Source organism: Eptatretus burgeri, chromosome 11 (genome assembly GCF_056783735.1).
Source record: "Eptatretus burgeri isolate ZD-2024b chromosome 11, Ebu_testis_v1, whole genome shotgun sequence".
Taxonomy (NCBI): domain Eukaryota; kingdom Metazoa; phylum Chordata; class Myxini; order Myxiniformes; family Myxinidae; genus Eptatretus; species Eptatretus burgeri.
Window position 1 is genome coordinate 63,920,284 of NC_140971.1, and position 12,244 is coordinate 63,932,527.

Below are 12,244 nucleotides of genomic sequence, written 5' to 3' on the forward strand. Positions count from 1 at the left end.
CCAAATGTGACAAAGGTATGTCTTAGGCAAGCGATGAGTCCACCTGCACCATGTGAGGCTCTCTCAACTATCGGCCAGTTAGAATACCGGTCAACCACCACCAAGTAGTTGCATCTTTTGTAGTGGAAGTAGTCGGCACACATACATTGGAATGGATAATCTGGAGGTGTCAGGGGAGTGGGTGGCGCACTTGGATTGGAGGGTGCCATCCGATTACAACGGTAGCACCCAGCACGAAGGGCCGCAATGGCAGGGGCGATGCCAGGCCAGAAGATGGAGGACTCTGCTCTCGCAGTCATATAGTTGACCCCTTGATGGGCAGCATGCAGAGCGGCTAACACCTCATCCCTGAGAGACGGTGGTATAAGGACACGATCCTTGTAGAGTATGACACCATCAACTGTATGTAGACTATCTCGAAACTGGAAGTACTCGCGTAGGGATCCAGGCAGCTTATGACAGAATTCAGGGATACCTGACTCGATAAGGTCAACAAGGCTCTGCATGTTATTGTCACTGGCTGTTGCGGTTCAAACCCTTTCCCATGTTACAGATTTGAGGCTGAGTGAGGCGAGGGAGGACATAGCAGACGTGGGAACACACCTGTTGGGGGTTTCTGGTGCTGATCTAAGTAAGCCACCCAGGAGGTTTTTGGAATGCGTCAGGATGATGGGCATGGAATCAATGGCCGCCATATCATCAGTGAGGGTCAGTTTCACAGGCTCTCCAGTAGGGTGGTGTGATATGCAGTCTGTGGCGCGATGTCTAATCTCCGGCACATGGACCATCCGGAACCTGTATCGCAAGGTCTTCTCCTTTAAGTTCCTGAGGCGAGCGTTCAAGATATCCTCTAGACTTCGATCATTAAAGATTTTGAGCAGAGGTTTGTGGTCGACAGCGATTATGAGGTCTTCACATCCCAGAACAAAGTATCTGGCCTTATCTAGGGCGTCAGCAACTGCAAGGGCCTCACCCTCAACTGGTGCGTAACGTGATTCAGCAGGGTGGGTGAATCTGCTGCCCACGAGCGTGATTTTCCATCCTGTGTGACAACAGAAGGGCTTTATGTTTGTACAGGTGCAGTGTTTCTGCAGTAGCCAGAAGCCAATGCCAGTCTTGGACCAGTCTGTAGCGAGGCATGTAGGCTTGCTGGGGTCGAATATCCGGACACCCTCCTCGATCTCACTGGCAATGACAGCTTTCGACTCTTCAAATGCATCCTGGAGGTGCTCATCCCACTTAAACGGTGTACTGGGTTTAAGTAGTTGCCGGAATGGCAACATCTTCTCAGCCATACTGAAAGCGTATGACACTTGATTGACAAGTCCAAACCAAGAATGTACATCTGTGATGTCTTTGGGTGTTGGGAAATCAAGGATTGCGCGGAGGTATTTCCTGCAAGGACGGACACTATTGGGAGTTATTTCGAACCCAGCAAATTCCACTATATCTTCACCAAACACAAACTTGTCAGGGTTCAGGGTGATTCCATTCTGTCCACAGGTGTCAAGCCACTGAACCACCTGGAAAAAACTGTCTGCCAGCGAGTCAGACCATAGCAAGACGTCATCAATGCATTTGGTTTTATTGGGGATGTCAGACATGATCTCGTCATAACGCCTTGTATATCCATCGCCAGACGCAATATACCCTTGAGAGGCTGTTTTGTAGCGGTATCTACCCCAGGGTGTGATGAAGGTGGTCAGGTGTCGGTCTTCTCTGCAGATGGGCACGCTATGGTATCCGTTCCATGCATCAAAGACCGTCTTCTTCTTACCGTTCGGAACCGATCTAGCCTGATGAAAGGGTGATGGCGTGTGATGTGTTTCCTGTGTAGCATGGGTGTTGAGGGCCTGGAAATCAACAGTGTGGCATGGCTGGCCATTCTTCTTTGGACAGACAACCATTCTATGGCACCAGGTGACGGGTTCACCAATGGGGACTGGCTCAAGTACACCCAAATGTACATCGTGGTCTAGCCCAGCTTTGACCACATCCCACCAGTGTAGTGGGACTGGTACCGGTGTGTGGTGTGCCACTGGTTCAGCACTAGGATCCACCATCAGTTTCATGGGCAGGCCATCCATTAGAGGCAATGTTTGATACCCACAGGTGTTAAATGTGCTTGACTTATAGTATTCAAGGAGATACTGTTGTAGATGCAGGCGATTAGTATCAGTTGCGGGGAACGGCAGCTTTGTCGGGGGTGGTGGGGGTCGACGACGCTGAGGGCAATGGCACGCTATGGTGGGGTCTTCCTGTAAGACTGCTGTTGCGTCTGACTGCTGTACTGTCGGGTCTATACCAATCTTGGGGAAGCTATCCGGAATGATGTCAAGGGCAGCACAGGCTTCTCTGCTGAGGAAGAGCTTGTCAGAGCTATATGTGACATCGGTCATTTGTCTAGTTTCAACGGCCTGACCCCGTTTGTCTTTGCCTGACAAGCGGAGTACAGTGGCCCCAAGGATATTGATGCCTCCATTGTTGGCAGTGTGCATTCTCATGGTTACTGGGATGAGGTCAGATTTGCGCAAGCCAAGGCGGTGGATGACCTTTATACCAGCAAGGCAACTCTGGCACCCTGTGTCTGCCATCGCAGGGACATGGCAAGTCATGGTCTGAGTGGAAAGGTCAAAGCCAAGGGCTGCGTAGTCTTCGCGCATGATTTTGACAGTCACATTAACAAATGGTTGAGGTTTTGAAATCTTCCTGATCCATGTATTCGAGAGTTTGTCATAAACATGGTGGTCATGAGTGATGGAACGCTCACAGTGTGATCGACCCTAATTAATAACGTTATCAAACTCATTACATTAATGCCCAGATATGTTAGTAGTTTCATTCGACTGTTGTGCTGATACATGAACAGTATATAAGGTATCAAACACAGCATTATCATTGTTATTAGAAGAGGCACTCATGGGTTTACGTTTGTTCCTACTGCGACATACACTCTCCATGTGATTATCGCGATTGCAATGCCCACATCTGTGACCATATGCCGCACATTCTGTCTTGCGAACGTGGGCTGGGGCGCTCCTCCCGTGTCCCTTTTTGCCACAGTGGGTCGTTTCTGTCCTTGATGGTGACTTGCTTTGCCTTTTGAGATGCGTCGCTAGCTGCTTCCACTGAGTGTGTGTCCAGTAGTGTAGATGCTGACCGTTTGCCAGATTCTTTAGCCTCAATGAATTGGAAGACGTCCGCCAGGGTCACGTCCTGTTTCTCGTCACCAAGGAGGTCAAGCTGGATCTCAGGGTCGGCAATTCCTCGTGTAAGAACATCACGCATGATCACTTCTGTGAAGTTAACTTCAGCATCACAACTAGGTCATTTGATAAGGAATTTGCATATTCCAGCTTGACCACGTCGGCGGGCCCCAAAGCTGCGCACCGTTTCATCACGGTCTTGACGCATATTATGTAATGTTATTCTGGCCACCATAGTGTTCTCTTCGCGAACAGCAAGTTTTTTAATGGCCGCCATTACCACCTCTATGGGTTTGTTTGAAAGACCACCATCTGTCGATCTTGTTAGATCCTTGCGCAGGGGTTCGTCACAGCACTCTAGTAACTGCACCACTTTGTCGCGGCCAGTGACTTTGGCTGCATCGACGTATTCAGACCATCGTGACTCGAAGTAAGCCCACTCTTCACTGGAGCCAGCGGCGACGATTGTGGGCCTTTTGACTTTTTCAACCTTGGTGGAATGTCCAGGGGCGTGCATGGCACTGTGGGCAGTGATGAGTGCGGCCACGAGAGCAGGATCGAGGTCTTCAGTGGTGTCGTCACAACCGGCGATTGGGCATCCCACAGCAGGCATCGTGGCCTTGGTCGGAGAGGTTGGAGACCGTGTTCATAAATAAGACTGTCGTTGTTTTTGTTAATCCAGTTGGCGATTTATTGCAACATCAACAATGAACACGATCTGAAAGACATAAGAATAAACATGATCATTAATAATGATTAATAATCCTCTAGAATCAACTCCCTGGTGTTAATTCAGCAGCCAACAGGACTCAAACTCAGGACCCCGGGATCCCAAGCCACCAACCTGAAGCGCGAAGCCAACACCAAGCCACAACACAGACCTACCAGGTCTCAAAGTATCCACCGCCATCTGTGCGTGCTTGTGTTGTGTTCACGGGGTTTATTGTGTTCGATAATGTTTATTAATGTTTTGGAAAGTTTGTGCAATAACATTGACGCTTTCGGGGTGTATTGCAATAGTTTTGCCATGGTCGCTGTGGTTCTCAAAATAGGTCTGTGGTGAATCGAAGGACGTGACGTGTGATCACATGTCGCACAGCTCGAGCACGGAATAGATAAAGCCAAGCTCCGCGCGGACGGGGCGATTGTCCCAGGGGCATTGTCATTTACGGCGGCGGTTCACTTGGTGCTCGTTGAATGGTGAGAATTGAGAGTATATCGGACTCCGTGCTTATACTGATTTATTTTGCGGTGATTAGTTGCACGTGTATACATTACGGCTTATGTACTCCTTGCTGCACCTGTATTCCCTGATGTGCCCGTAGAAGCGGCTTCAATCAAATGGAATAGAGCCTACACTCTGAAGGTTCTTCTCTCGCTTTCATTTCAATTTATTCCATTTGGTTTTCTCGGCTCTCTCAACCAACGATGGACAAGATCTACAAACCAGAGAGGTTCGACGCAGACCCAAACGCGAGTGACTCGGAAATGAAATGGTCGCACTGGTTCCGTTCCTTCTCACACTATCTGACCATCATCGAAGAGGGAGCCGACAAATTGGCCGCCCTTGTGAATCATGTCTCGCCCAGCGTATACAGGCTCTTCTCGGAGTGTGACACCTACGATGCAGCGATCGACGTGCTGCTGGCGCTCTATGTGAAGCGCAAAAACGAGGTGTACATACGACATCTTCTCAACACACGCAAGCAAGCAGCCGGGGAGACTATCGATCAGTTCCTGCAAGCTCTGAGACAGCTGGGAAAAGACGGCAGCTTCCGGGCCGTAACCGCTGAGGTACACCGAGATGAAGCGACCCGAGAGGCATTCATCCAAGGGCTCAGGTCAGCCCACATACGGCAACGCTTACTGGAGAAAGCGCAACCCACTCTTGAAAAGGTAGTCGACCAGGCTCGAGCAATGGATACGGCTCAGCAGCAATCTGAGTCATTTGGGACACCGATGCTGCTAATGAACGCCGCTATGTTGGAAACTCAAGGAACCCCACAGGGCACCCCTGACACAGAGGATGGAGAAAAACCCGAGGAGTCGGATACCCAGACCTCGACAAACTCCTCAGCAACTACTTCGGTTGGTAAATGCTTCTTTTGTGGGTACAAAAGACACCCCGCCACAAATGTCCCGCCAGAGATGCCACATGCATGAATTGTGACAAGAAAGGGCATTATGCCAGGGTATGTAAATCTACTCTAAGGAGAAATAAACCCACTTCTGCGGCTCTCTACTCACAAAAGAAACTAACTGCAGCCTCACCGGGGAATCTATCCAAGGCTATCATCAACGTACGAATTAACGGGCATATGGCTGAGGCTCTGATTGATACCGGTAGCTCTGAAAGTTTCGTCAACAGCTCGCTAGTGAAGGGCAGGAAATGGAAGATCCACCCGACAGACAATACGGTATGCATGGCCGCCACATCACTACAGTCCTGCGTACGAGGGTACTGCAATGTTGAATTGGACGTAAAAGGGTACACGCATCGGGATGTAAGGGTACTCGTGCTTCGTGATTTATGCGCAGACATAATCCTGGGTCATAATGTCCTCAAGCAGCACACGAGCGTCGAAATACCCTTTGGAGGAAGCAAACCTCGTCTAATTTTAAATGCTTTGACCACCGCAGAGGTAACGTCCCCCCAGCTGTTCGCTAACTTGTCGCCGGTCTGTAAACCGATAGCGATCAAATCGCAGCGATATACCACTGCTGATACGAACTTCATCGCTTCAGAGACCAAGCGATTACTGGAAGAAGGAATTATAGAACCGAGCGATTCGCCATGGCGCGAACAGGTGTTGGTCACCGCCAATCAGAACGATAAGAAACGTATGGTTGTCGATTATTCCCAAACGGTCAATCGTTTCACCCAACTCGATGCCTACCCTTTGACGCGCATAGACGAGATGGTCGAACGCGTGGCCAATTATAAGATATTCAGCACCATCGACTTGCGAAGCGCCTATCATCAAATTCCCATCCGAGAAGAAGACAAACCTTACACTGCATTCCAAGCAGGTAGACGCCTCTACCAATTCAGGAGGATTCCGTTCGGAGTCACGAATGGAGTAGCTTGCTTCCAACGAGTTATGGACGACATCATCTCAGATGAAAACCTCAAAGACACTTTTGTTTACGTGGACAATGTCACAGTGTGCGGTAAGGATCGGGGGGAACATGACATGAATCTAGACAGATTCTTGAGCATTGCTAGAAAATATAATCTGACTCTCAACTACGAGAAATGCGTATTCTCGGCAAGGTCAATTGACCTTCTCGGCTACACGATAGCCGACGGCACGATTAAGCCTGATCCTGAACGATTGCGCCCACTTCGTGAGCTACCCCCACCTCAGGACCTGCAGACAATGCGCCGGGTGATCGGCATGTTCGCTTACTACGCAAGATTGATTTCCCAATACTCCGAGAAAATACATCCCCTAGTGCATTGCAAAAACTTCCCACCAGATGCCGCTGTTGTAAAAGCTTTCCACAGCCTCAAAGCTGATATCAGTAATTCCGTGGTATTATCGATCGATAGCTCGGTGCCCTTCATGGTGGAAACAGATGCTTCTGATCACGCGATAGCTGCGACGCTTAATCAGTCTGGGTGACCCATCGCGTTCTTCTCGAGAACTCTCTCTGGAAGCGAGCAGAGACACTCAGCAATAGAGAAGGAAGCGTACGCTATTGTCGAAGCCCTACGTAAATGGAGACACTATTTACTGGGAAACCATTTCACGCTCGTCACGGACCAGCGATCCGTTGCATTCATGTTTGATGGGAAAAATAACGGGAAAATTAAGAATGAAAAAATTATGAGATGGCGGATAGACCTAGCCTGCTATAGTTACGACATTGTTTACCGGCCCGGGAGGGAAAACCCTGCTGCAGACACCTTCTCTCGGGTCGACTGTTCGGCGACAATCAGTCAGGCTTTGCAAGACCTACATGTGTCTCTTTGCCACCCAGGGGTAACCAGAATGGCACATTTCGTGCGCAGACAAAACCTTCCCTATTCTATCGACGATAATAAACAAATGAGTGCTTCATGCCCTGTATGTGCTGAACTAAAACCCAGATTCTATGGCGCGGCTTCTGGTAGATTGATCAAGGCCACTTCTCCCTTCGAGAGACTAAACATTGACTTCAAAGGGCCGCTGCCGACCGAGACAGACAACAGATACATATTCACTGTTGTTGATGAATATTCAAGGTTCCCTTTCGCATTTCCGTGCTCGGATATGACCTCGGGCACTGTCGTGAAATGTCTCTCTGACCTCTTCGCTATGTTTGGGAAACCTTCGTACATACATTCAGACAGAGGGCCGTGTTTCATGTCGGCCAGGCTAAAACAGTTCCTATTACAGCACGGCATAGCAACTAGTCGAACGACGGGTTACAACCCACAGGGTAATGGGCAGGTGGAGCGGTATAACGGAGTCATTTGGAAAGCCGTAACTCTGGCGTTGAAATCAAGAGGACTGGGCCCCGAGCGGTGGGAGGTTACCCTTCTCGACGCTCTGAATTCCATACGCTCTTTGCTCTGCACGTCCACCAATGCAACTCCTCACGAACGAATGTTTACTCACCAGCGACGTTATGTTGACGGCCAATCGGTGCCCAACTGGCTAACCCATCCTGGAACAGTGTTCATGAAACGCCCGGTACGACAAAGCAAGTATGAACCCATGGTGGAGGGGGTCGAACTCATCGATACTAATCCAGAGTATGCTCATGTCAGACTCCCAGATGGCAGGGAGACCACTGTGTCGGTTCGCCATTTGGCTCCCTCAGGTACTCCTCCCGCAGGTACACCACCATCTGGCACTCCTCCCTCTGACATCCCCTCCCCAGGTGTTCCCCCCCCCCAGGAACTCCACCCGGGAACGGTGGCGACGGAGCTGCCGCGTTCCACCCGAGAGCGATCGAGGAGTCATCCCCGGCACGAGTCGAGGCTCACCAAGAGGATCGGAAGCCTCCCTCAAGTGAAACCGCCATTTACTCCCGGAGAGGTCGTCGGATAAAACCCCCTCGCCAACTCGATCTGTAAAGGGGATTATCGGCATCCTCGATGCTCATGCTCCTATATGCTCATTACATCATATATCGATGCTCATTACCATGCTCCTACAACTCAAAATAATCCTCACTGCTTGGCATGTATGCTTCTGTAGTTTAAATAGTTCGCATTGCTTGAAATGTATACTCCTGTAGCGCTGAAGTAATCATGGTGCGTTAGTTGGGCCTCTAGTTACATTTTAAAGACGGGGAGAATGTGGTAAATCGAAGGACGTGACGTGTGATCACATGTCGCACGGCTCGAGCACGGAATAGATAAAGCCAAGCTCCGCGCGGATGGGGCGATTGTCCCAGGGGCATTGTCATTTACGGCGGTGGTTCACTTGGTGCTAGTTGAATGGTGAGAATTGAGAGTATATCGGACTCCGTGCTTATACTGATTTATTTTGCGCTGATTAGTTGCACGTGTATACATTACGGCTTATGTACTCCTAGCTGCACCTGTATTCCCTGGTGTGCCCATAGAAGCGGCTTCAATCAAATGGAATAAAGCCTACACTCTGAAGGTTCTTCTCTCGCTTTCATTTCAAGGTCCTTTTTCTTTTTCCTGATTTTCTTCGTTTTATTTTGATTCTTCTACGACAATACCTTCCTTCCCCTTCTACCTTCTATTACCCCTTAGAGGCCTCCTCATAATTTCATGTGGCAGAACTGTGTGATTTGAAGTGAAGGAAGAAAAAAAGTGTGCTGCTGGGGGAGAACGAAAGAGGGAGAGAGAGAGGGAGAGAGAACGTGAGTGACTGTTTTGTTTTGTTTGCAATGGGGAACGAGGCCTGGTTCGAGCCCGTGAAGGAGCTCCGTGGATTCCTTCCAAGGAGGGTCAGTTGGAGACCCTGTCTGCGTGTGGGGGACAGGTGTGAAGCTGGTGAGGAACGAGGCCTGCTGTGGCCTGGTGCACATGGTATTGGAGGACAATAAGAGACGAGGCTGAGGCCATATAGCCGGCGTGAATCGTCTTGGTAAACCGGAGGCAAGGTGCTGTGACCTGGTGTTGGAGGAGTTGCGTGGATCGATTGGGGTCGTGGAGGTTAGGGATGTGCCCTGCGAAGGGGGGAAGGTGGTGAGGCGCCATCCTTGTGGATTGGTGGTTGAGCCTGAGGTGAGACCATGTTGAGTCATCCAAAAACAGGCTCAAATTCTGTTCTCCTCTCCTTCTCTCTTCCCACTATCTTTCTTTTTCCCTTTTATTTTAATACCCAGGCAAATATTATTTTGTTATTTTTCTTGACCCACCAGCTCCCTTGGGATTGGATAGGGACATATTTATTTTCGGGGGGGGGGGGTGTCTGATGGCTGTGTCTGTCTTGTTTTGGCACCTCTCTGTCGTTATTTAATTATTTCTTTACCTCCACATGTCCGTGGAATTTTCCTATTGTGTTTTTTTTATTGTTTGATGGTATATCCTACAGGTTGGTTTATCCTGAGTGAAGGATTTGTACTCATTTCTTTTGGCTTACATTGCAGTGCTGGATCAGTGTACCTGTACATCGGGTGCATTGTTGAGCAAGGCTGATCTGTGGTCTGGTTTATCTTGAGTAAAGAATCTGCATTCATTTCTGAACTGGAATTGTATTGGTGGATCGGTATACATTCGCATTCTGTGTACCTCTGGGGTTGCGCAAGCATGCAGATAATCTCGCTCGGTCATTTCGGGCTGCATAGGCGGCACGACCATTTAACGGGAAATCTATTGACCGCCCGAATACGTCAATTAGGTCCTCTGGAGCGATTGGAGGTACCCAGAGCCCTCTACCCAAGGGCTAGGTCATAGTGTGTGTGTGTGTGTGTGTGTGTGTGTGTGTGTGTGTGTGTGTGTGTGTGTGTGTCCACTTTTATATATATTCGCTTTAAAAATCTCAGCAACCGCTTGTCTGATTGATGCGAAACTTTAAACATGGAGGGTTTATTTAAACTTTAAACATAAACTTTAAACATCATGATAATCACGGTAATGACATAAATGAACACAGGAGTGTTGGCCACATCTAATCCAGATTTAGTGTGTTAAACGAATCTGCATGTAAGAATAAATGAATATCACTCCAATTTCCCTTAAATACAGCATGTGTTTATGGCGACGAAAAATGCGGAAGCATCCATGTAGTTTGGTTGAAAAAATTTTTTTGAAGGGGGCCCGGAAGAAGGTGGCCCTACACTGATTATTGCACCAGGGCTCATTCTTGCTCTCAGCAGCCATCGGTGTGAGCCTACTCTTCTGGTGGCAAATTTGAAATTGCGTATTTATGCACTTGTGAGTTAAATGTGTACAAATTATACTTTGAAAATTTTCAATGTTCACGCAATATGCGCCATATCAAATGGTCATGTAACATGTGGTGAAGTTTCAATTTCCTCCAGTGAACGGTTTTTGATGTGCACTCTTCACAAAATGCAGACACTTGCGTACATACTTGCATACCTACAATCCAACATAACTGATTGCTTAACCTAGCATTTTGCTTTGTGCGCAGCTTAAAAATCTGAAACTTCAACTATCTCATCTATGACCCAATGTGTGAAGAATTAAATTAATGACGTCATAAGTCACATGGAATGAAAGCAATACTGGCTTAAACAAAACAAAAATTGGACATTATTTTCTCTGAAACCGCTCAACTAAAAAAATTGAAACTTGGCAAATGTCATCAACTCTCCATGGGTTCTATTGGATGGCAACGATGATGTCATCGGTGATGTGGTATTCCGGCCATAATTGGTTGAATTTAAATCTTTATACAAAAAATCTGAAACTTCATATGTCTAATTTATGACCGGATGAGAGTGACAAATTAAAATGTTGTCATTCATAACCCAGGCCAAGAAACGATGTGACATAATAAGGTGCATTGCGGCTTGTCTTGATCTCGTAAAAAATGGTACCGTTTGGAAGCTGTTAATTAATTTACCTTGTTAAAAAACTGAAAATCGATTTAATTGGAACAAATGTCCATGTCTATTTAAACATAAACGTTTTAAAAGCACATCTTTCCGTTATTGAAAAGGAAGAAGTAGAAATATGAGTTGAATGCAGTGGCACGTTCCTGGAGGGAACTGGTATTTACTATAAATACAGATATACGTTTCCTTATTTTCTACAGCAAGTTCCACTAGCAAATCGATGAATGCTCCATGAGCCAGCCTTCTCTCCACCCAGGGCTTTACCCACATCCACTTTTTTCTCGTGGCACATCAGCAACAGACCAGCATTCGTGCCAAAACAACAGTGCTCAGAGCTTCCACTCTTCTCATCCTCTCCCTGAATTTCTTCTTCATTGCCATTTTGTTTACCGAAGTGTCATCGACGATCGCAGAGTGCAAGTCAATTGTGCAGCAGTCTCCAACAAAACAAGATTGTAAAACGACAACACTCACAATGTTGTTGCATTGTTTCAGCAAACATCAATTGGTATGCTGTGGCCTCAAGGACTTCCACATTGTTTTGTAGCAACTTCTCATACAAATCGTAACTCCTCACTTATGAAATGTGTATGTGTCCTCTTCATGGAAGGTAGAAAGGTACATATGTTTACAATTCTGTACATTGTATGAAAAATCACAAGACTCATATTTTGTACTAATGTTTTCCTGAAATCTATTGCAATGCAATAAATTGAAGAAATAGATGAAAACTCGAAGGATACTCTTTGACGTCACCAGATATGCCTCCACCCACTTAAAACCAGAGTGGTGTCAAAGCCACCCAATGCTCGCCTGTTTATACATTTATTGTTTTTAAAAGACAAGTCTAATAATATTTTTTATAAAGCATTGCAGTGAAGTCTGATCCAAATAATTTTAAAGCAATATATGTATTTGTACATTGTAATCAGTAAAAAATAGTGTGGTAGATAAAAACATTATAAAGGAAATAACTTGCACCAAAAACTTTAACATTTTCACGCTCACGTCGGGGGTGTCACTATAGCTCTCTGTTCTTCGAACAG

General features: G+C 47.3%; 1 protein-coding gene across 1 annotated transcript; it reads right to left on the minus strand.

The window, feature by feature from the left end:
- Positions 1–530: 530 nt before the first annotated feature.
- On the minus strand, positions 531–3,819 carry LOC147017236 (uncharacterized). Its single transcript, XM_085847967.1, is given in 2 exon segments — positions 531–2,783; positions 2,983–3,819. Coding segments are annotated over 2 exon segments (3,090 nt in total).
- Positions 3,820–12,244: the final 8,425 nt, after the last annotated feature.